General features: G+C 44.8%; 1 protein-coding gene across 2 annotated transcripts in view; it reads left to right on the top strand.

Annotated features, from left to right (window-relative positions):
- The window catches only part of PPP1R1C (protein phosphatase 1 regulatory inhibitor subunit 1C), a 44,097-nt gene that overhangs the window by 9,297 nt on the left and 9,745 nt on the right, over positions 1–25,055 (top strand). The window contains exons 3-4 of one of the 2 annotated variants that reach the window (XM_035133645.2): positions 13,665–13,705; positions 16,583–16,654. In XM_035133645.2, coding sequence (XP_034989536.1) covers positions 13,665–13,705; positions 16,583–16,654 — 113 coding nt within the window. The remainder of the gene's footprint in view (positions 1–13,664; positions 13,706–16,582; positions 16,655–25,055) is intronic. The other variant, XM_035133636.2, reaches the window with a different exon arrangement.

The raw sequence follows: 25,055 nt of genomic DNA, 5'->3' as shown, positions 1-25,055 counted from the left end.
GCCACCTCCCCTTGGGCTTCTGGAGCATCCCATGAACAGAACTTTGCTCATGGGACACTCCTGCCATTGAAGCTTTAGTTAGCCTCTAACAGTGCTATCTGAATCATGTCTACTCAAAAGTCAGCAATGTTGAATTTAATGGGACTTTACTTCCAGGAGCATATGGGGCGTAGGAAGATAGGGGCGGTCCCAAGCGGCGCGATCCCAGGGGCACCATCTCGGCTGCCCGCCCCACCCCCAAAACGCGAGCCCCGCTCCAAAACGCACACCCCACCCCCAAAATGCGTGTGTGTCCCGCCCCGCCCCCAGAACCGCTGCTGGGGTTAGGATTGCAGCCTATACCACAATGTTAAGAGTGAGGTTGCCACGTGAAAAAATAAGTGCCCAAGCCTCCCTGTGTAAAAGAGACAAATCATTTAAAAAGGGGTGGTTTCCATCTAGTAATGCTTATTCCGTTTCCAGGGACAAGGAAAGACCAAGATTCTTTGATCCCACAGGAAACTATTTGTTCGTTCTCTCCCTGCTCCAAGGAATGGAATTTCAAAAATAGCACCTAAGATGATTCCAAAAAATCCCAAAGATCAGCTGTCTGAAATATAACAGGTGGTTTCTGGATATCCCTTTGGTTCTTCCCCAAAATATTATTTCCATTGTTAGGAAACTTTTTCTTTGCTGAAGCAAATTTTTATCGAGAACAGATGTGGAAGAAGCATTGCAACACAGGCAGAGTTTATGACTAATCTGTTTGTGTTGACACTTTTTTAAAAAAAGGTTCACTATATGGCAATCTTAGAAACAAGAACAAGGAAGATGTTCTTTCTGGAATGTTAAGAGCAGTTGGTTAAACTCACACACACAGAAGTGCATTTTATTTTACAATGAAAGATTTGCAGATGGAATGCTTTTGTGTGTGTTTTGTTTTAATTGAAGATTTCCTTGGGTTACCAAAGTATGTACATCATCTCTATTTTCAGTTCATCAAGTCCTTTCTACAGATCAGTTATATTCAACTCATTGAAATCCAGCTTGTTGGGATCCTCTGTAGCCAGCAGCTGGGATTGTAGTCAAAGGAAGCCAGAGAGCAGCAGCGAGCCTAGATGCATTTTCGGTCGTCTGGGAAGTAATAAGGTCCATGGGCGTAGCCAGGATTTTGTTAGGAGAGGCCTAACCTCAGCCAGCTACATACTTTTATTGATTTTTATGGATGGGGGGGAGCAGCTGCCCGTCCCCGCCCCACCCTTGGCTACAGCCATGATCAGGTCCCAAACTGGTCGGCTGCAACCACAACCACAGAGGACAATGCCGTAGGAAAGTGTTTTCTAAATTATGTCTTAATATCACCATCAGGCTGTGATATTTAAAATCTTTCCTATCTGGCATTTCTGAAAGCACTCTTAGAACCCTGGATGGTGTTGAGGGTTGTTTATTTTAAAAGGTGCATCACGTAACTTCAAGCTTCGTTTTCAACAGAGCTGAGCTGCATCTTTTGGCAGAGCAGGCCGGTCGCTAGCGAAAACCAAGAACAGATGCTTTCAGTTTCAAATTTGTACTCATGGCTTAGACATAAAATCTCTGGGCAAAGCCACACAGCAGTTAAAAACAACAGCCACATACCGGTTGTATGTGAAGAAAACGACATGGCTGTTTCTCTCCCTGTTACAGTACTATAAAATTTTTTGCAGTTCATTGTTTGTTTATTTGACTTTTAAGTTTAATTTTAACTTGATTTCAGGGCTTATCATCTATCATATCTCTCTCTGTGTGGGAAATCATAGAATCGTAGAGTTGGAAGAGACCACAAGGGCCATCCAGTCCAACCCCCTGCCAAGCAGGAAACACCATCAAAGCATTCTTGACATATGGCTGTCAAGCCTTTGCTTAAAGACCTCCAAAGAAGGAGACTCCACCACACTTCTTGGCAGCAAATTCCACTGCCGAACAGCTCTTACTGTCAGGAAGTTCTTCCTAATGTTTAGGTGGAATCTTCTTTCTTGTAGTTTGAATCCATTGCTCCGTGTCTGCTTCTCTGGAGCAGCAGAAAACAACCTTTCTCCCTCCTCTATATCAGTGTTTCTCAACCAGTGTGCCTCCAGATGTTTTGGGACTACAACTCCCATCATTCCTGACCACTGGTCTTGCTAGCTAGGGATGATGGGAGTTGTAGTCCCAAAACATCTGGAGGCACACTGGTTGAGAAACACTGCTCTATATGACATCCTTTTATATATTTGAACATGGCTATCATATCACCCCTTAACCTTCTCTTCTCCAGGCTAAACATACCCAGCTCCCTAAGCCGTTCCTCATAAGGCATTGTTTCCAGGCCTTTGACCATTTTGGTCAAATATTTGATTAAATGATATGGCACTGAATCAGAATGCACACCTGGAAACTCTGGTACAGATCTGTTTATTGTGAAGGGTGGATGTGCACAACCCCCTGGGGCTGATTCACGCATGTATGTTCCTCATATTATGGTAGCGGCATCCAGCATTGACTGGCGTCTGTCAAATATCACATATCAGTGCTGGCTGGTGGTGGGGCAAAATCTATGGCAGAAACAGCAGGGGGGTGGCAGGAATCCAACAAACAATATATTTTACCATTTACAGTACAATAGGCTAATAATTCAAGTGTTATAATGTAGCAGGCGTTATCATATGTGCAGAGTTCAAGAACCACTCCCAATTATTTTTTAACCTGGTCTGATACTCTGTGTGTCCCCAGACACATCTTAACTTGTCTGTTATGAGTTGGTTCCAAATTTTATCATGCCAGGTTGCAGCCAATCCTTCCAGTGGGCATTGCCAGTGCATAGTTGTTGCAATTCTTGCTGCTAACAACAGTTTGTGTCTATTATGTGACACTCCCACTGCACATGGTGTAGGGCAGTGGTTTTCAACCAGTGTGCCATGGCACCCCGGGGTGCCTTCAGTGATGGTCAGGAGCGCTGTGGGCAACAGTGGCCTCTGTCCCTCTTTCTTTGCCTCCTTCCTCTGATGCCCTCTCGTGCCTCTGCCTCCCAGAGGATTGCATGGCTGTTTGTTGTGTGTAAAAAAACCAAACCCAAACCGCCTCCAAAATAAATCACACAGGACACAGAAAATTTGTTTAAGATTTTTGGCAAACGAACAGCAAATCACACCAAGCAAGTTGGAGTTAACTCTATAGTAGCAAAAGCAGGGTCTGCAAAGGAGTGTCAGGCTGAATGTACACAGCAACTCATCTCCAGCAGGTCTTGTTCCTATGGATTAGTTGCTAAGACAGAAGTCCCCGGCTCCCCACAGCTGCCTAAGTCTCCTTCTCTCCAGGGTTTTCCTCAAGCAATCTGAGACAGCACCTGTGTGAAGCTAATTTCTCTTTCGCCCTCTTCATGCCTCTCCTGGTTCTTGGAGACCAGGGGAAGGGCAGCCTGTTGCAACAGGAGTGAGAGACATCTGGGCCTCTTCCCCAGCCAGCCTGATCTGGGCCTCTCAGCCTCCCTCCTCTCCTGCTTCAGCTTCTGCCTCTGATTCTGGACTGCTCTCTGCCACAGACTGTTCCTGCTCACTAAGCTCTGTTACCTCTTTTTTTTTTTAAGAATAATTTATTGGCCAAATATCAACCATACTTGGAATTTTGCTTCAACTACGTTGAAATGCAAAGAAAAATGTACCTCATACAAACACCATTCCCCTCACAATACAACAGCACAGCGAAAAACCCCCATACCACCAACTGACCTCCCTTTCACCCACAACTACAGATTCAACAATTTGATGGCACAAGGAAAAAAAGCTATTCCTGTGCCTAGATGTTTTGGTATATAGAGTCATGTACTGACGTCCAGATGGGAGTAAAGCAAACAGGTGATGACCAGGATGCGAAAGGTCTACAGCAGGCATCCCCAAACTGCGGCCCTCCAGATGTTTTGGCCTACAACTCCCATGATCCCTAGCTAACAGGACCAGTGATCAGGGATGATGGGAATTGTAGTCCAAAACACCTGGAGGGCCGAAGTTTGGGGGTGCCTGGTCTATAGCAATTCTCTCTGCTCTCTTCCTGACTCGAGTGGCATAAAGTGTCTCTATTGCAGGCAAACTAACACCAATTACCCTCTCTACAGTTCTTACTGCTTGTTGGAGCCTCTTCTTATCCAGCTTAGAGGCTGTACCATACCAGACAGTAATGGAATTACAGAGAACACTTTCAATAGTACCTCTATAAAATTGGACCAGCGATTCATGGGGCAGATTAAATTTCCTTAGTTGTCGCAAGAAATACAATCTCTGGTGTACCTTTTTAATAATAATATTGATGTTATCTGACCAATTCAATTTTTGAGAGATCATAGAGCCCAAGAACTTAAATGACTCTACCACTACAACCATGTTACCAAGAATGGAGATTGGCAACGAGATGAGAGGGTGCCTTCTAAAATCAACTATCATTTCCACTGGCTTTTGGGCATTTAGCACCAAGTTATTCCTGCTGAGACAAGATGATCTACTTCCCGCCTCTATGCAGATTCATCATCCTCCCGGATGAGCCCAATGACTGTTGTATCAACTGCAAATTTCAAGATCTTAATCAATGGATCAGTTCAAGTGCAGTCATTTGTGTATAGAGAAAATGGCAGTGGGGAGAGCACCCCCCCCCTAGGGAGCCTGTACTGATGGTATTATTACTTGATGTAATTGTCCCCAGCCTCACCTGCTGCTTCCTGTCCATTAGAAAGCAGAAGCAGGTACATTAAGCTGGAGTAATTTAGAAACCAATTTGGATGGAACAATGGTATTGAAAGCTGAGCTAAAATCCACAAACAAAGCTCGCACGTAACCCCCCCCCCCCCGTGGAGTCCAGATGTTGCAAGATGTAATGCATTGCCATGTTGACCGTATCATCTACTCTTCAGTTTCTGATGCCTCCTCTTCCTAGTCTTCTTCCTCTTCTCCTGGTGTATCTGAAGAAGTGTGCATGCACACGAAAGCTCATACCAAAATATAAACTTAGTTGGTCTTTAAGGTGCTACTGAAGGAATTTTTTTATTTTGCTTCGACTCAGACCAACACGGCTACCTACCTGTAACTTCCTCTTCTCCTGACCACCATAGCTGCCAAGTTATCCCTTTTTTAAAGAGATTTTCCCTTATGCTGAATAGGCTTCCTCGCAAGAAAAGGGAAAACTTGGCAGCTATGCTGACCACACATTGTTGTTCCACCACAAATCCCTTGGCTCTGAGCCTTCTTCCCTTGGGGGCTCCCTAGCTGGTTCCTTCCATCATTCCTCTGTGTCCAACCAGTCTGTGACATTAGGGTCCTTGGAGACTTGATGAGCTGCATTTGCCCCCAACCCAACCTTAGGTTCCCTCATCCCTAGTTTAGAATTTAAGTTTAGACCATCCATGGATATATAAGCTCCATTAGAAAGCAAATCAAGAAACCTATACATACCTTTTTCCCTTCCAGGACCCTAGGGTTGCCAGACTCAATAGAGGACAGGACTTCTGTGCCTTTAATTGCCCTGCTGTCTTTTGAGTCTGGAAACCTTAAAGAGAAACCAGCAGACCCTTTGCATGGAAATTAAACAAAGGGTCTGCTGGTTTCTCTTTAAGGTTTCCAACCTCAAAAGAGAGCAGGGCAATTAAAGGCACAGAAGTCATGTCCTCTATTGAGTCTGGCAACCCTACAGGACCCATAGAAACAAACACCATCATTTTCTTAAAAACTCCAAGGCAGTCATCAGGGGCAATAGTGGTTCTGCCAGTTTTCTGCTCCATTTCCCCTTCCACACAACCCCCCCCCCCTGTACACGTGGTCTTTGTAAATGGGTCATCAATCATGAATCCTTTGTATATGACGACAGTAGAAAATCACTTCCTTGAGTCCCTGTAATGTCAATAGTTCCCTAGGAGAGGCTGGAATAGTTCTTACTAGCTATAGCAACAGAGAACAGTATGTGGGTGTTTTCATTCAAGATGTACTAGTAGATTTAATTTGTCAGGAATATCATTTTGACGGCTTTGCTCTTGCAGGGGTTAATGTAGGAAAGAAGGCACTATCAGAAGCAGAAACTTGTAAGGTCTGAATGTGGTTGGTATTTGGGAGTCGTTGATTCCAAAACAGAACAGGATGGGGGATGTATCTCACATCTCAACATCAGAGCTTCATCTCAGCAATCTCACTTTGTTTTCCCTTTCTCTGGCTGGCTGATTTATTTTGTTAAATTTAATTACCCAGTGGGTGGTTTATTGATCGTGGAAGCCGGAGCGCTCCTAATTGGCGCGTTAGCTGCAATTTATACTCCCTATAACTTCTTTATCTTTACGAGACTTTGCAGAAGATAAGATCAGTTATGGGGACATTATCCCATGACGTCATCAACATGAAATGAAGCACAATGGAAATGTCCACCCGAGGCATTAATATTTAGCCACTAGTTAACACATTTCCTTTCATTTATAAAGCAAATGTTATTAAAAGGGTGTTTATAGAAGAAAGAAGATAAGGGAGTCTCCATTGCTGAGACAAACCACTGAGGCCAGACACTGGCTCCCCTGAGTCTCAGGCAAAGAACTCTCCCAGTCTTGTTTCCCGAAATCTTTTCACTAGATTTGAACCTGACACCTTTTATATGCACACTCGATCAGGTCATTGCTTTGTGTGTTAAAATGAAGCTAGGCTGGGCTATCATGGTATTGCTATAAGAAAAACTGCTCCCTTTCCCTTATGGGGTATTCTTATAGGGACCCAGGTGGCGCTGTGGTTAAACCACTAAGCCTAAGGCTTGCTGATCAGAAGGTCGGCGGTTCGAATCCCTGTGACGGGGTGAGCTCCCGTTGCTCGGTCCCAGCTCCTGCCAACCTAGCAGTTCGAAAGCACATCAAAATGCAAGTAGATAAATAGGAACCGCTATAGCGGGAAGGTAAACGGCGTTTCCATGTGCTGCTCTGGTTTGCCAGAAGCGGCTTTGTCATGCTGGCCACATGACCTGGAAGCTATACGCCGGCTCCCTCGGCCAATAATGCGAGATGAGCGTGCAACCCCAGAGTCGGTCACGACTGGACCTAATGGTCAGGGGTCCCTTTACCTTTACCTTTATAGCCCATATAGGGTCCTTAAGTGGGTTCCCTCTCAGTAGGAGAAGATAATAGAGGTCAACCAGAGTATATTGAGAAGCAAAGCGGCTAGTAAGCCTGATCTTTATTTAAGGAACTGTTGCCACAGGCAGGAGGGAGGAGAACCCTGAACAATGTTGCGCAAGCCCTTAGATAGACTTTTGAAATTGCCCACCCTGTAGCCCAAGACCACCACCCCAAAACACCATACATACATCACAGGAGGAGGTGGTCTACAGCAGAAATCCTGTCTGCCAGGATACCTGATAATGGTCACTGCTTGCATTACCTGGGCAGTCTGGCCATTCTTTTGTGATGGTAAATACTTTAGTTCCTGAATCCAGGTCGCAGGCTCACCCTCCTCACACAGAAATTCGCCCTTAAGACAGGATTTGCAAGCAAAAGGGCAATGGGAAGGGTTGCCCCATTTGCCTCCCTTACTGCCAAGGGATATTTGAGGTCATTGGGAGAGTCAAAATGGCATCAGGTTGCTCTCCCATACTATTTCAGGGATGTGGTTCATATATTTAGGTATGTGTGCATCTATGAATATTTATTCTATATTTGAGACCTTACAATTCTTATAACAGTATTTACAAGAAATGAAGTTCAAAAATGTTTGTATTGTTCTCATGTATCACAGAGTGCATTGTGTGTCGAGGTCCCCAAACCACCCCTCAAATAATTCACACCACAGACATAGTTTTTGTTTTGGGTTTTTGGCATGAATTTGGCCACAACTTTATTAAAATGCAAAATATGTGAGTGGTTGCGTAGGCATTGGTTCACCAACTGTCCCCTAAGGACAGAACTAGCCTTAAGTCAGCACGGGGAAACCCTACAGGGTGAGACAGGGAGCCAGGTGCGCTAGCCCTCCCTTCTCCCTTCAGGCTCCTAGGGGCTCTCACGCGGCCCTGGCCCCGGCCGGGGGTTACAGACATTGCATATTGAGCCCCTGTATTCCTGAATGGAATTTCCCCTACACACAGGCATTAACTTGAGGGGCCAACACAGTCAACAAGACCCCTCATACAACCAACAAAATAACCAATGCCTAACCGCCAAACTTACAAGTTGTGACTATTTGCTATGCAGTAGGCAAAACCAGATGGCACCAGCCAATCAGCCAAATGGAAAAATTCCTACCGGGCCCCTGCCCAAGCAGACGACCCCATGACAGGCACAGCAATGTCAACACAGAGGCCTAAACATAGGGAGAGAGCATGGGTAATCCGAAGTACGCAGCCAAAGAGGAGGAATAAACCACGTGCTTGCCTATTATACCCCTGGGCTGTCCCTCTGAAATTGCTACATGCTCCCCCCCCCCCAACAACAGCCTGGGTCCAATCAGAACAGTGGGCACTCAAAGCCCCCACCCCAGCAACTCAGGAGTAGTTTTCTAGGCCCCACCGCAACACGTGCTCTCCATGAAGGAGAACCCGCAGTGTGGGATACATGTGGTTGACTCTCTGATTCCATTGTACGTGAAACCATGCTTACCCAAGGCCCCTTTATAGCTTGTGAAAAAGAATTGTTGCTTATCTCCACTTCAATAGCCCTCGGCTTTTCCTTAGGTGCTTGTGTCATCTGAGGCCCCTTGATCTGCAGGCAAACTAACTGTGGTGAACCTTCTCTTTGTGGTACGTGGTGGTCTGGATTGAAGGCCCCTGTTGAGCGCTGTGTATGTGTGTGTGAGGGGGCAGGGTGGACCCAAGACAATTTGCTGCCTGAGGCAAAGGACAAGATGGTGCCTCCCATCACAGGTATGAGCTGTTCAGACTGGCAACGGAATATTATTTCGACATGATTGTTGTCATCCTAAAGACATCCGTCAAGCTTAGGGGGTGCAGGGCATGGCCCTGTGGTCCACACGGCTGTGCTTTCCAACACCTTGCTGCCACTCCTCAGCAGCTGCCGCCCGAAGGAACTGCCTCACTCAGCCTAATGGTAGGGTTGGCCCTGCATATGGGGAAAGTGGTGTGAACGGTCCCTTTGGATGGATAAAAAGTAGGATAGAATCTACAGGTTTAAAATAGGTAATGGTCCTGCCTTGCAGCCTGGGGGGCACGGAGTTAAAAGGACAAATCCCACTGTTCTATATGAAATATTTATTTACTTATTTATTTTTTAAAAAAGAATTCCTTTTTCAACAAGGAAATGCTCCAAACAACATGCATCTTGTACCGTATTTCAGGTGTACACTGTTTCAGGTGTCACTGTGTGCGAGAGATGTGTGTGAGCAGTTCAAAGAACCGGAGCTCCTATTAGCACTTAGACCTCAGGGGCATTTTGTTGAACCTCTGCAGGCTGTAGGATTGCCTTCCTGCTTTGTTTTATTCGGCTTTCTGGGATGGAAACCAATCTCATAGTTCTGCACTTTGCATCTGACTCGATGCATTGGTTCAAAAACAGGTGCAATTCATACCTGCAGTGTATTCATCTCTGGCATAAATCTCTACCACAGCCTGCAGTGTCGTAGCTTCTAAACAACAGATTGGTGTGTGTGTGTTTTTTTTAATTGTCTCTGGTGCTTTTGTAAATGGAGCAATCTGAAAGTCCGCTCCATAATTTCATAACTGAACCTTGTATCCTTTCTCTGATCGTCGCTCCATTCAGAGCAGTGCCATAGAAACAAGCTTCCGCAATTCCAGGGAATTATTTACACATCATTTTCAATACAGATAGCTTCCTGTTACAATAGTCCTAAAGGCTTTGGTGCCAGGGACTGATAAGCACCTAGACTGCTTCTGTTATCTTCTGAGTCCCTCTTATCATGAAGTAAAGCAATATCTCTACAGAGGCACAGAGTAGCTCCACAAATACGGAATGCTATTGAGAAGAGAGTGACTTGTTTACCAAAATCAATATTCTTCCTTATTTTTGCAGAATGCTATAGGACTCTCTTTTTTTGTAGGGACACGGGTGGCATTGTGGGTTAAACCACAGAGCCTAGGGCTTGCCGATCAGACGGTCGGCGGTTCAAATCCCCGCGACGGGGTGAGCTCCCGTTGCTCGGTCCCAGCTCCTGCCAACCTAGCAGTTCGAAAGTGTGTCAAAGTGCAAGTAGATAAATAGGTACCACTCCGGTGGGAAGGTGAACGGCGTTTCCGTGCGTTGCTCTGGTTCACCAGAAGCGGCTTAGTCATGCTGGCCACATGACCTGGAAGCTGTACGCTGGTTCCCTTGGCCAATAACACAAGATGAGCGCCGCAACCCCAGAGTCGGTCACTACTGGACCTAAAGGTCGGGAGTCCCTTTACCTTTATAGGACATTTTAATATAGATAGGTAAGAATTTCCTACCTGGTGTGATCACGTCAGGAGTGCTGAGGGTTGTTAGGAGACCTCTGTTTCCCTTAGAAAGCTACAACTGATTCCCAGAGTGTTTTAACAATCAATCCCCCTTCACCGGGAATTCAGGAAAATGTAGCTTTTGGAGGAATGGTCTCCAGACAACTCCAGCTTCTCTCTCTTTTCAAAGGTGAGGAGGAAAATTGGCCAGATGGAAGGGAGCCTAGGGTGGCCAGCAATTTGGTCGGCACATTTCTTTACAAGAACCCTGGCAACCAGGAGCAGGGCTGGCCTAAGACATCTCGGTGCCCGAGGCAAATCACAAAATGGCGCCCCTCTGCCAGAAAAGAAGGGGTGAGTGAAGATCTACATCAATGGGGGGGGGATAAAGATCTACATTAGAAGCAAGGGTGGGAATACCAAGGGGCCACTGTAGAGCTGGCATTGTGGGGACTGCTGAGGAAGAAGCAGATTTGACCTCCAAGGGGTGTGCAAAAGCTGTCGCTGGCACCACAGAAACAGCACCTGGCAATGCCAGATCTGCTGTTCCTGTAATCCTGCTGCCTGAGGCTGTCACCTCATCTTGCCTTATGAGGGGACTAGCCCTGACCAGGAGGCATCATTTGGTTCGTTTGAATGTAGCCAGTGGTTCACTAATAGACCCTGGAGATGCCTTCGGTCCAGTACTGACTCAGATCAGGGATGGAGAACTTGTGGCCTTCCAGATATTGCTTGACTCCGGTTCCCATCAAGCTCAGCCCTCATGGAAAATTTTCAGGGATGATGATGGGGGCTGTTGTCTAACAGATGCGCCAACTCGTGCCCAAGATTGAGGGGGCCTGGAGCGCATTGCGTGTGTGTTGCATCACCAGGAGGAGGCCGAGTGTGGTGGAGCCTAGCATGCCACGGTTTCAGTGGCCAGCGGCTCCTCCTCTCTTGCGCTCAGAAGGAGCCGGCCACTGAAGCCACGCCGTGCTTGGCTCCGTGCTCAGCCTCCTCCACCCCCTCAACATTGAGGGGGCTGGCCCCACTCCCCACAAATATTGAAGGAGCCAAGGACTCGTCCCTATAGAGTTGGTGGCAGTGTTGTCCAATAGCACCTGGAGAGCCACAGCTTTCATGTCCATGGTTTCATTAAGGCTCTTTTTTAGATTATTGCCTATGTAATAATAATAATAATAAAGGCATAGAAATCCATGTGGTTATACTGTTATCTCTGTTGTTGTTGTTGTTGTTGTTGTTGTTCAGGATGATGATCTGTTTGGTCCCCCTCCCTCCCTCACTCCCAGGCTTACCGACAGAAAACTTGCGGGATGTACTTTGAGGTCTTTTTAGTAACATTTTGTTCAAAAAGGGCATTCAACTTTTTCAGCTTCCAAACCATTTAAAAGAGGCTACGTTTGAGGCATCAGCCTAGTTCCAAAACGGAACCATAGCCATTTTTGAAAGCTATTATGAGAAAGGGAAAGGAAAGGGAAATCATTCTATTATATGTGGGGCCTTAAAAAATGAAATAAAAAATCCAACATGGGTGAGAAGATTTGAGGTGTGATTGTCTCCTCCATAAATCAATGTCATCAAATTATGTCGGTGTGCCAAGTCTCAGCTAGACTTTAGACCCAATGCTGTGAGCCATAATATTGGGGCTGGCGGGGGAGAAGGGGCAGAGATAGCATTTCCCCTATTTTATTACAGTGCTCTCTCTCTCTCTCTCTCTCTCTCTCTCTCTCTCTCTCTCTCTCTCTCTCTCTCTGTGTGTGTGTGTGTGTGTGTGTGTGTGTGTGTGTGTGTGTTTTGCTGTTATTAATCATACTTCCTCTTCTGTTCTCGTCATTAAAGTTCCCTAAAGGATTAACCAATGATTTAGATGTGGCTTAGTTTGTAAAATGCTGCGGAAATATCAGGTTCTTAGCGCAGGGGTAATAACGAAAAAGAGCCTCTAGCTACCCCTTTGCAAGAGCAGCTGGACATTGCTCTTTGAGGATAATCTTTTATGGTTTACAGGGACCCCTTGCAAATGCTCTGTAGGCCCAATCTTGACCTTTTTCATTGGTGATTATATGTAATTACACGCACCTCTGTGATAGGTGGAAACAAAAGAACACACACTCAATAATTTGAGAAGAGGGTGTGATAAACTACTGAGCCAATGTTTAATGAGATGAATATCTTAACTTAAGGCTGTGTGTTTGTGTGTGAGAGAGAGTAAGGGAGAAGGAGTATTGGTCTCATATATCCTGTTTCCTGAGACCTTCTAAGTCTGCTCAGAGCAAGATGGTCTTCTGAGGTAGCAGATATAGCTACTTTGACTGTAATTTAATGAGTATTCCAGATTAAACCGTTTTGCATAATATAATAAGCAGCATTTCATAAAAATTGCCAATGGTGACCATTCATAATTATTTGCAGGGTGGGGTGGGGTGGAGAGTTGCATTCACTTCTGAACCAATGAAAACGTGACATGAACAGGGCCCATTCATTTCAGTTTTCATTCATTTTGAAACTCATGTCTCGAGCAATGAAGGAGGATGGGGGGTTGTCACTCACATTTCTACACCTTCATACCAATTTGTCACTCATTTGGGGTGGGGGAAGAGGCTTGCTTTTCTATGATGTGGCTGATTGCAGTGGTTTTACTGTAATTTTTGACTATGTTATTCTTTCATCTCTCTCTCTCTCTCTCTCTTAATAATTCACTTCAAGACTTTTCTGTAGTAAGCAACTATAAATAAACTCCATTTCTTGACAAACCTGTTATCTCATTGACTGCCTTCTTCGGTCCTTACTATATTTGGCAAGGGACGCGGGTGGCGCTGTGGTCTAAACCTAGGGCTTGCCGATCAGAAGGTCGGGGGTTCGAATTCCCGCGACGGGGTGAGCTCCCGTTGTTCTGTCCCAGCTCCTGCCCACCTAGCAGTTCAAAAGCACATCAAAGTGCAAGTAGATAAATAGGTACCACTCCGGCGGGAAGGTAAACAGCGTTTCCATGCGCTGCTCTGGTTTGCCAGAAGTGGCTTAGTCATGCTGGCCACATGACCCAGAAGCTATCTGTGAACAAACGCCAGATCCCTCGGGCTATAGAGCGAGATGAGCGCCGCAACCCCAGAGTCATCCATGACTGGACCTAACAGTCAGGGGTACCTTTACCTTTACCTATGTTTGGCAAACCACAGCCAAAAATGATTATGTCAGTTTTAAATTCCAGTATCTTATCATGTTGGGCTATGTCTAGAAAATAGGAGCTGGCAATCTCCTAATTGTAGTTTTCTGTCTTATAGAAATAGATGAGAAGAGAATGAACAACAACTCCCAAGATGATGTAAGTTCATTATGCTTTAATTGATAAATTGCTGATAAATTGCTGTCTAACAAACATTCAGAAATATGTTTTTTTCCCCTTATGATTATCCAGCAGTGGACTTGAGCAGGACTTCCTAAACTGTGTAATAATAATAATAATAATAATAATAATAATAATAATAATAATAATAATAATTTGTTATTTATACCCCGCCCATCTAGCTGGGTTTCCCCACCCACTCTGGGCAGCTCCCAACAGAATATTGAAAACACGATAAAACATCAAACACTAAAAACTTCCCTAAACAAGGCTGCCTTCAGATGTCTTCTAAAAGTCAGATAGTTGTTTCTTTCTTTGGCATCTGATGGGAGGGCGTTCCACAGAGCGGGCGCCACTACCAAGAAGCCCCTCTGCCTGCTTCCCTGTAGCTTCACTTCTCGTAGTGAGGGAAATGCCAGGTGCAGTTCTGAGGTCCAGTGTCTGGGCTGAAGGATGGGAGTGAAGATGCCCCTTCAGGGATGAACTGGTGTGTAGAGAGAGAACTACGAAAGTGAATCAAAATTATATTAATTAAAATAATTTCAGGCATTGGTCCAAAATGCTGCTCCCTGTTAAGTCTCTGACAGTGCAATCTACGAGAAGTAAGGCCTATTAAATCCATTGGGACTTACTCTCAAGTAGGTGTGTATAGGATTGCAGCATTAACAACTCACTGCTCTTAAATTGGCTCCTTCCTATCATTCTCCTTTGGGAGTGATTCATTTCACCTTGTGACTGGCCCATTCATTCCCTCCTGGTGCAGATGCCTATCTTCCAAGAAGGCTGCCTGCTGCATCTCTGCATGAGTTCTTGCCTTGAACTTGCATTCTTTCAGTCACACAGCACACTCAGAATAGCAAAACACGGAGCTGTGGGCACTTCGTCAACAGAGGATTATCACACATTCGTACCTTTTTGGATGCAAGAGTGAAGCACCCCCCAATTCTTAATACAACCATCAGATATGTGGGAAAGCTGTGCTCTTAATTGTAGTTTTTTTAAAATATATATTTTTATTAAAGATTTCTTGAATTACAAAGGTGTGTGCAGTGTCTCATATTTTAACATGTATCATTTTTGCAAATCAGTTTCATTTGTTAAGACACTAAGAAGAAAGAGGGAAAATGAGGTAGATATCTTAATTGCATTTTCTAACACTATGAGTCCCTTTGAGCTCATGGAGGGGTCCCTTTCAGTGTTCTTGCCAACAGTTTTCCGTTCCCCTCCTCCATCAGTCAGTATTGTGGCCACTGAGCATGCCCACTCCTCACTGGGCTATTTTTAGCATTGCTCCTCCCACTATTAGGCTGGGGGGGAAATAGATTTATTACATTTGCACAAACCTTGGGGTTTCCTCAAGGCTTCTGATATCTCCCTCTTATGGTGCCATTTTTGGCTCCCTATCTACATTTGCATCTGAACTTTGGAAATAAGGGAAATGATATCCAACACAATCAGAGATGAGATTTCCCCCCCACCTTTGTGTGCGCCTTCTCCATGCCCTGAATCCATAGCTGCCAAGTTTTCCCTTTTCTCGCGAGGAAGCCTATTCAGCATAAGGGGAAATCCCTTTAAAAAAGGGATAACTTGGCGGCTATGCCTGAATCTCTCTCATTTTTGCTGGAGGTTCAGACAAACCAGCATTGCTTTAAATAGCAATGAACACTATTGATTTCCCCCTCCTTCAGATTTAGCTCCAAACATTTAAAAGCATTCAGTGAAGAGCATCAACATCCCATCATGCAATAAATATAATTAGCACTCTCTGAATGTACCCAATAATTTATTCATAAATATCATCTTTCCATCCATTACCCTATACTATTATGAACCACTTTAAATATTATAGGCCAACTTACATAGCTACTGAATCTTCATTGATTAGACTAGGTATGTTAAAAATATACTTCTTACGTACTAGATCTAAGGCTTTAGGGAAATGGAGTAAAGCATTTTAAGTGAAGATTTAAATATAGTACTAACTTCTACAATTTCACTGTGTTGGTGTACAGGAGGGTGAACTTTGCAGACGTTTTAGAATGCTACAAGACTGACATCATTCAATGGCATGTTTTTCTAGTGTAGTGAGGCTTTTTAAATTAATGATTATCTGCAACATAAAAAATAAGTAATGGACTATAAAATGTGGTACATAATCAAGAAAAGAATCCATTTTCCTTCAAAATCCAAAGCTATATTTTACACTCCACATTTCATCTTCATAAAATTTCATTCATTCCCCCCCCCCCCTTTGAGTAATATCCATTATTTTCCTTAACCATTCAGAAACAGGTGGAACAACTGTAGTTTGACAATGTCTAGCCCATAACATTTATTTAAACTTGGTCTTCTTTTTTCTGGGAAGAATGGTCCTAGCCAACTGGAGATCACAAAATAAATATGATGTCGTCACTCACAACCCTATCATAGTTGACTATGTGATGATGACACCACCAAGCCAATCGAGAGTGAAACATGCTTCTTTGATCAGCACCATTCTCACTTTGAATGGGTGATCATCCTATCATCTTATTTCAGAGCAGTCCCCACAAAATATCTCTCTCTCTCTCTCTCTCTCTCTCTCTCTCTCTCTCTCTGTGTGTGTGTGTGTGTGTGTGTGTGTGTACTTTTTGCTTCAACTGTACCCTTTTAATTAAAGAGCTCAGGCCTAATAGAATTGTCAACACAGGATCGATAAGTGGTGTCAACAAACAATATTAGTAACTGAGCCATAAATATAAAGTATTCAGGGTACCATGAGAAAACTGCAAATAGGAAGAAATGTCTCTAGTTTATTGTCTGACTTTATTGCCTTGCTCTTAGTTTTGTTGAAACGTCGTTCTTTTCTATCCTTAGACACAGAATGCTTCTCCCAAACAGAGGAAGCAGAGTGTCTATACCCCTCCTGCCATGAAAGGTACTGTGCAGGTACTGTTTCTTGCCATGCTTATGATGCCTATTTTGTTGTTCATGACATCTGTCAAAACCCAAAAACTAAACAGCAACTCCCAACTTGGGATCTCATTAACAGGATGACTTTATAATGACATGAAGTGGAAAAGACACATGGCCATGAACCACACACCTTACAACTTCTCTAACTCCTTTGAAAGATTGCCAGCACACTGCTCTTTCACTTGTATCTGCAGGGGGGTGGGTGGGATTACTTGAGGAGAGTTCTGAGGGTCATAAAGGAAGACCTGGGGGCCATATTCAGCACCCAATCCCTAATCTAAATCCTCTGCCACTAAAAAATGGACCCTCCAGACTATGCAATGTTTCCTCTCTGCAATATATTGCAATGTAGCTTTTCTATGACATCAATATCATACTAGTGTGTGACTGACAGCATAAATCCCCCCTCCCAAAAAACAAATTTCCTTCCTGTGCACTTTTTTAAGGCACCATCCACTTGCCCTTCTAGCAGGAAATGGCTTACTCAGCTATGTATGTGTGTTTTACTGGAATGCAGTGCACTGGAAAAATCAATGTGAGGGCTATTGATTGCAGAGCTATCTCCAGAGCAAGGCAGACAGCAGCCGAGAGAGCCGTTCAGCGCAGGGTCCTTGTGAGGCTTATGTTTCTGTGCTTAATGGATGTTGGGAGACACTCTTGAAGAGCCTCCGTCGTTCTCATCTCCCGAGTGATGCTTACACACACTTGTATGGTAAGCAAGATCACAGATTGGGAATCCTGACGCTTCTTGATTTGGATTTGCTCATCACAGGAGCATTTCCCCTGTGTTCTGGTCACTTATCAGATAACCCTCCATGAAACAGAGACACAGGGCCAATTGCACGAGCAAACTGTGATGTGTTGGTGCAGAGCCAGGGATAAAACGTGCTGCCGATAAAGCATGCCCAGATCACCTGAGCGTGGCCAATGGGAATCGATCAGGGATGCACTTTTCAGCTCTGTCTCAGATGTTTGAAATGCACCTGAATGGATTAATGTGGAACAGCATGCTGGGAAGATCTGGTAGTCTTAGGCAATGCACAAGCTTCCCTTTCTTATCCCCAGAGGGAGCTTAGGAATTGTTCGTGAACTAAGGCAGGAAACGTTTCTTAGCACTATCCCTTCTGGGCATTCTTCCAGAGCCACATGAGACCAGAGGCATCATTGTTGGCACCTGTCTGTCTTGAGAGACAATGGAGTGCGCATCCAGGGGTGAAGTCAAGCTGCTGTGTTAGCAACACCAAGGGGACCTCCCCAGGGCGCAAGCTTGGGCAGTCTGTATGGAGGTCCTGGGCTGCCCAGATGACAACACACACACACACACCAGCCTCACTGATGTGGTCCAAAGGAAAGCAGAGCAATACGTCTGGCACATAGGAGCCTGCTCGAAGGGGCCAAGGGGTCTCCGTTTCCCCAAATAAAATATTTGAGAGGGCCGCCTCTCCAAGTTGATGAGCATTGTCATTAAATGGTGTCCATGCACTACGTCAAGTGATTGATTATGCAGGGTAGGGCTTACTTGCCCCCCCCCCATGTTTTTTTTCAAGGTGGCACCCCTGGCTTGACACCAGCATGGCTGCAGGAGTTGCTGGAAGAAGGTGTACAAGATGCCATTCAAATGTCTTAGGGACTCCACTCCATTTTGTGTAGGGTCTATTCCTTCAGTGGCATCACGTGGGGGAGGGCCACAGGGGTGGTTATATTTATGTGAATCTTACCTTTTGCACAGTAGGCCAGTTTCCACACATGTTACTCTTTATCCTCCATCTAGTCAAGAAAGAAGCACAAACAGAGTTCAAAGGCACATTCCAGCCAGGCAGAAACACTCAAGCAAAGGGGCAAAACATGGCTGGGAAGGGGACCTGGCCTGGGGAAGAGTCCCAAGGCACACATGGCTGCAGGGCCTGAGGTTCCCCAGATTTACCCAGGGGGGAAAGCGGCCAGGGTGGTAGGGGAATAGCATTGTTGGCTGCTACTCCTTAGTGGAGATTCCTTTACTCCTGAGGAGTGTGCTGGGATGATACTGGTTTTACTCATGGGGAAATTATTCAGTGTTTAAGCCCATTTGATGGGTTATCCATATAAATATTTGAGTTGGATTGGCTATGACAACACTATAGTTTAAAGAAGGAGATTCTGATTGGACTGTCATGTTGCATCAACATCAGGGGCGTACCCAGGATCAAAACTAGGGGGGGGGAAGCCATGGTCATTCAGGGGCGGGGCCAAGGCACGGGAGGGGAGGGGCCACGAAGTGGGAACATGGGCAGGGCTACAGGGCCAGCAGGCACGACGATATCATGGCTGCAGCGATGGCGGCAGCGGCCACCTTGTGCTTCTGGGGCTGGCAGCGGCTGCGGCTACCCTGCTTGGCTGGAGAGGACGGGAGGGTCGGGCAGGCGAGAGGGGGTGGCAGGGCGGGCGAGGGCGAGGCAAGGCACGGCCGCAGACACGACAGCTCCGAGGCATTGCTGCATATCGGCATAATATTTCAACCATGTCGTGGGTTCAAGCCCCACCTTAGGAAAAAATTCCTGCATTGCAGGGGGTTGGACTAGATAACCCTTGTGGTCCCTTCCGACTACAATTCTATGATTCTATTGATATATTACCATAGCATATGCATCATTCTGCTTTCTTGAATTGTCCTACTCCTAGGCATAGCAGCCGACTCTTAAAGGCCTAGGTGCCTCCCCCCCCCAATTACTGGTAAATACTGTATTTGAAAGAGTCATCCCCCCATGTTGATGGGCTTTCTATGTGGGGCTTATCTGCCCCCCCATATTTTATTGAGGATGGAAGAGGGAGGGAAGGAAGGAAGAAATAGAGAGAGGGATAACTCATATTTGTGGGTGCCTCTGGGTGACGCTGTGATGCTGGAACTCTGCAGCAAGAGGAAGATACCGGTACGCCTGTACAGGAGCCTTGTAAGCAGCTTTCTCTCTGCTTGATTTACAGCAGGCACGTCCAACAGGTAGATTGTGATCTACCAGTAGATCACTGGATGTCTGTGGTAGATCACTGCTAGATCACTGGCACCCCTAAAAAGGTCAACCCAAAATTTTCCTCCTCCCTAAAAAAAGCTGAACTATGACCTGAAGCCCTAAACAAAAATGGGCCTCCCTCCCTCCTAAAAGAAGCTCAACAAGTTTGACCTAAACCCCCCAAAACAGGGCTTCCCTTCCTTTAAAAAACTCAACAGCTTTGACCTGAACCCCCCCAAAGGGGTAGATCACTCCCAGTTTTTAACTCTGTGAGTAGATCAGAGTCTCTTGGGAGGTGGCCACCCCTGATTTACAGTATACAGATGAAGGAGGAGGGGCAGACTGGAACACCACTACTTTTTATAAACATCAATGTGTCTGTCAAAGCTACAGCCCCCCCCTTTTTATTCACTTCCTTTTAGCCTTGCAGAGCCACCTTAGTCAAATTGAATCCTCTGCACCCTCATTAAATCGCCAATAGAACTCTTAATGCGATCCCTGAATGCTCATTAACAACTCCCACTGAAGAACAATAGGGTGAAGTGGTGAGCTATCAAATCTTGCCTGAAAGGGGATATCTGCTCCATTGTCTTAACTGCTTAACTACCGGTAGCCACTTTGCTTTATTTATTTGATGTGTTTTTGTTACTGCTGTGTCCCCCCCCCCCAGCAAGCGGAGACTTAGCTGCTCTTGCTAAAGCAAAGCCCTTTCCACTTCAGTTTTTGGAGGGGAAAAGTGCTGGTTATGGTCTGTAAAATACATTAATTTTTTTGCTTCGGGGGGGGGGGCAGCTGCCCCCCTGCCCCCGCCTACGCCCATGGTCAACATGATTTGTCAGTGGCTGCAGTCATTGGCTTTCTAGCCACATTTAGTGGCTAAAGGGACAAAGTGTTGCAAAGCCGGCATTCACTAAAAACTAAACTTTCAGGTTCTGTTTCTCTTTCTGTATGCATTTTAGCCTATATATGCATTTTTGCAAGCCTTTTTCTCCCTTATACAAGCACAGATTAGGGAGGTGATGGAGGGATGCCATCTTGCTTCATTCATCTATCTCTTCATTTGTCATCCTCCACGGCAGCTTAGTCTCTCAAAGCTATTAATGAGCATCCTTGTGACATTATGCTTTAGAAAACAGGAACAACCATTACCTGTCCTTTAATGACACCCTCTTTTTACTTCAAAGAAAGCAAGGGAAATAACTGTGGTTGAGCTCATGCTTTGGCAGGCACCAGGTTCAATCCATGGTCTCTCTAGGTAGGGCTGAGAATAGTTCTCGCCTGAAACTCTGAAGAGCTTCTGCCAGTCAGTGTAGACAATAATGTTAGATGGACCAATGGGCTTAGGTTAGTAGGATGATTGCACAACCCCAAACATGTTGCCTTCTGTCCAACCAGAAAATAATTTGCGTCAGTTACACCCACCATCAGATAACAAAAGGATTCCATTCAGAAGCAGAGGTCACCTTGGCATTGTGTTCCTGAACTGATAAAGCACTGGGTGTAATTCTAGCCGTAGATAGAAAAATTCACAAATCTGTGGATTAAAGCTAACTCGGGGGATATTGTGGAGATAACATACACTGAGTTGAATTTAATCATTTCTCTTCCTGAACGGAGGGACACCTTCATGAGTGGAAAGAGATCTTTGGATTGAATTCATTCTGTTGGGTTTGAACTGGATTGCTGATTTAAGATGACAAAATAAAGCCAGTGATAAACTTTGTGTGTAAAATAGTGAGTGGGGAAGTCTGAAGCAATTGAAAGGTTTATCAGCTGCTATTTAATGTCAACTGAAAAGTTGTTGTTTTTATCAATGTGCAGTGTTTTCACCGATTGCTTATTTGGTGTAGGAAATTCAACACTTTCTCCACACAACACAAACCAGTTGCCCCAGTTCTATGTTCTTTGCGGATGTACTCTGAGCAGAAAGGGTACTTACACAGCTGATAAAATGTTTTGTTAAATATAGGAGCTCAGGCTTCAAGATTACTTTCTGTTTCATTGCTATCAATATGACAGCACTCAAGTACTCTTAAGATGGATTCCCGCTGTTTAGTTTTGAAACAACTTGTTATTAGTAGCAGGGCTCCCTCTAGTGGATCTGAGGGGTGTTTTTCCCCCAGTACCTGCCTCTCAATAGCCCAATGGCACAGGACTAGAGAAAGAGACAGACATGAGAGCTTTGACTTCCTTGATAGTCTAAATGGGATTTTCGGTTTCCCCAGATGCAAGTCCAGCTCTCTCTCATTCTCTCTCTCATTCTTCAGTTTCTTATTCTTTTTAAAACATACAAATCCAACATTTTCCCAACAAACATATATTTAGACTTCCCCACCACACCCCTTTTGTGGATTCTTATATTTTTTAAATTCTTAACACTGCATTTCCTTCGTTATTCCAATTGTTAATTACTCCCTGGTTTTCCTTTAACATTAATTTTAACTGCTTGGTTTTAAGTTAATCCTGCTAACGAACTTTACACATGGACAAGAACTTTTCAGATTTTCCACATGCATACCTACCAAGTTCCTGTGGGAGAAATAAGGGACCGGACCGGAAGTAGCAGACCAGAAGTAGCGCTGTCGCCATTTTGGAACTGGGCAGAGCATGCTCAGAAGTGACTTTTGATGCTGCTTTGCCCAGTTCCAAAATGGCCGCCGCGCCAAAAGTCGCACTACAGCCATTTTGGAACTGGGCAGAGCTGCATCAAAAGTTCCTTCTGAGCATGCTCCGCCCAGTTCCAAAATGGCCGCCGCGCCAGAATAAACCGAGGAAAAACAAAAAAATCCGTTTTTTCCAGCTGAGAACAGCTAGAAAAACAGGGGTTTCCCGGGGAATATGGGAGACTTGGCAGCTATACACATGTGTCCCCCCATTCTTTAATAAAGTATTTTTCCTCTTGGCTTCTTATTGCTCCAGTAAGTCTTGCCATTTCGGCATAGTCCATTTATTTAATCTGCTGCTCCTCCTGCAGGCCCAGCGCTCTATAGAGCTGCTCAGCCCAGTAGCAAAGGGGTCACATGGAAGCAAAATGACAGCAATGGAGAACTCATATGTGAATTTGCTTCCTGCTTATGCGAGGTTTAGAGGGACATGGGTGGCGCTGTGGTCTAAACCACAGAGCCTAGGGCTTGCCGATCAGAAGGTCGGCAGTTCAAATCCCCGCAACGGGGTGAGCTCCCGTTGCTCGGTCCCTGCTCCTGCCAACCTAGCAGTTCAAAAGTTCAAGTAGATAAATAGGTACCGCTCCAGCGGGAAGGTAAATGGCATTTCCGTGTGCTGTTCTGGTTCTCCAGAAGTGGCTTAGTCATGCTGGCCACATGACGTGGAGGTCAGCTGTCTGCGGACAAACACCAGCTCCCTCCGCCTATAGAGCGAGATGAGCGCCGCAACCCCAGAGTTGTCCGTGACTGGACCTAACGGTGAGGGGTACCTTTACTTTTACCTTTATGCAAGGTTTAGGATCACAGCCCAAATCACAAGTATACCGCATTGATTGATAAGGGGATTCCACAGGAAGTATGATTTCTGCTCCCCCCCCAAAAAAAAACCCAAACCTTTGTTGACTGATGGATCTTTCCTCAGATCTGCTTTAAATGTGAGTGACATGTGTCTATGGACATTTTAAACAATTAACTAAAGATAACACAAGTTGAACTTCCACTGAACTTGCTCTAAAATGGAAAGAAGCAGAAGTCCCCAGTAAAGGAAGGATGGATACAAAAACTTATGGAATATTCAGAAATGGCTAAACTTATTGGAAGAATGAGAAATCAAGATAACAAACTCTTTATAAAAGAATGGAAATGGTTTATCAAATATCTACAGATAAATTGCAAACAGATAAAAACATTAGCAGGATTGTCGCAATAACCTGCAGTTTTATAGGAGTATATATTTACTCCTAAATATATATTGATATATATATAAATTTTATAGGAGTATATATTTACTTGAGGGACCCAGGTGGCGCTGTGGGCTAAACCACTGAGCCTAGGGCTTGCTGATCAGAAGGTCAGCGGTTCGAATCCCTGTGACAGGGTGAGCTCCCGTTGCTTGGTCCCAGCTCCTGCCAACCTAGCAGTTCGAAAGCACGTCAAAATGCAAGTAGATAAATAGGAACCGCTACAGCGGGAAGGTAAACGGCGTTTCCATGTGCTGCTCTGGTTTGCCAGAAGTGGCTTTGTCATGCTGGCCACATGACCTGGAAGCTATACGCCGGCTCCCTCGGCCAATAATGTGAGATGAACGCATAACCCCAGAGTCGGTCACGACTGGACCTAATGGTCAGGGGTCCCTTTACCTTTACCTTTTATATTTACAGTAGATAATTAAATGAGTAAGTTAAATGAATTTGGATATGCAGAAGATATGAAAAAACAAGTTTAGGGAACTGCAGAATGAGGGGGAAGGAAGTCAAATTTTGAAAGGTTAAATGGATTGTAAAATTCATGAAGTGTATAAATTTGAAAAGTATAAATAAAAAACTAAAAAAAGAGAAAACTACTGAATTTAAGAGACACTTTGCCCCGCCCCACCCCCCAAAAAATGGTCTCCACCAGAAAAACACAGGGAAAAACACAACAGAAGGGTCACCATCCCCATTTCCCCCATACATGTTCATCTCCCTCTGTGTGGGTTTTTCTTCTTTCCTTCTTTTGTTTTTATACAGATTACTTTTTTAAAATCTTTTTGTATCATTTAAAAGCTTTAATAAAAAAAGACACACACACACAAAAAAAAACCTCCACCCAAGATATGATTTGCCATGGACTCGACACCTTTGCAATTTATGACGTATATGTGGGATAAATCAGGGCAGCTTCTGGCTTGTTGTCCAGGCTTCCCTACATATTACAATATTCACTGAAATGTCCAGACAGAAATGTCCCCCATGCGCATGGGCACACACACACACACACACACACACACACACACTTCCATGACATTTCCTCCTCTGGCTCACAAGGGAATTCATTTAATCACCCTCTGTTGCCCTATTGTGTTGAGTACAAACATAGTAAAACCCCAAATCCCATGTTTTTAAAATAAGTCCTCTTCCATAAATGTACGTGGGATTTTTTTCATGCCTCCCTTCCCATCCAAAACCCAGGCAGATATACAAGCATGGGTTGAGATAAATATTTGGTTTCCACCACGGGAATGGAATGATCCTCACTTTATTTATGTTGACTGCATACATTTATTTTTTGACATTGCTGTTTATTGCAAGTGGCTCTGCAAATATATCTTCGGGAAGGACGCTTTATAGGCAGAAATAAAAGAGAACAATGGTGGCTGTTATTTTTGGCAGGCCAGTAAGAAAGGCAGAGGGTTGTTTTACTGCACTCGCGGGGCGATTTCTGAGATCTGTCAGCCTTGCTTTATAT

This window comes from Zootoca vivipara, chromosome 1 (assembly GCF_963506605.1).
Source record: "Zootoca vivipara chromosome 1, rZooViv1.1, whole genome shotgun sequence".
NCBI lineage: Eukaryota > Metazoa > Chordata > Lepidosauria > Squamata > Lacertidae > Zootoca > Zootoca vivipara.
Note: the sequence above shows the minus strand (reverse complement) of the source record. Positions and strands in the feature narration are given on the sequence as shown.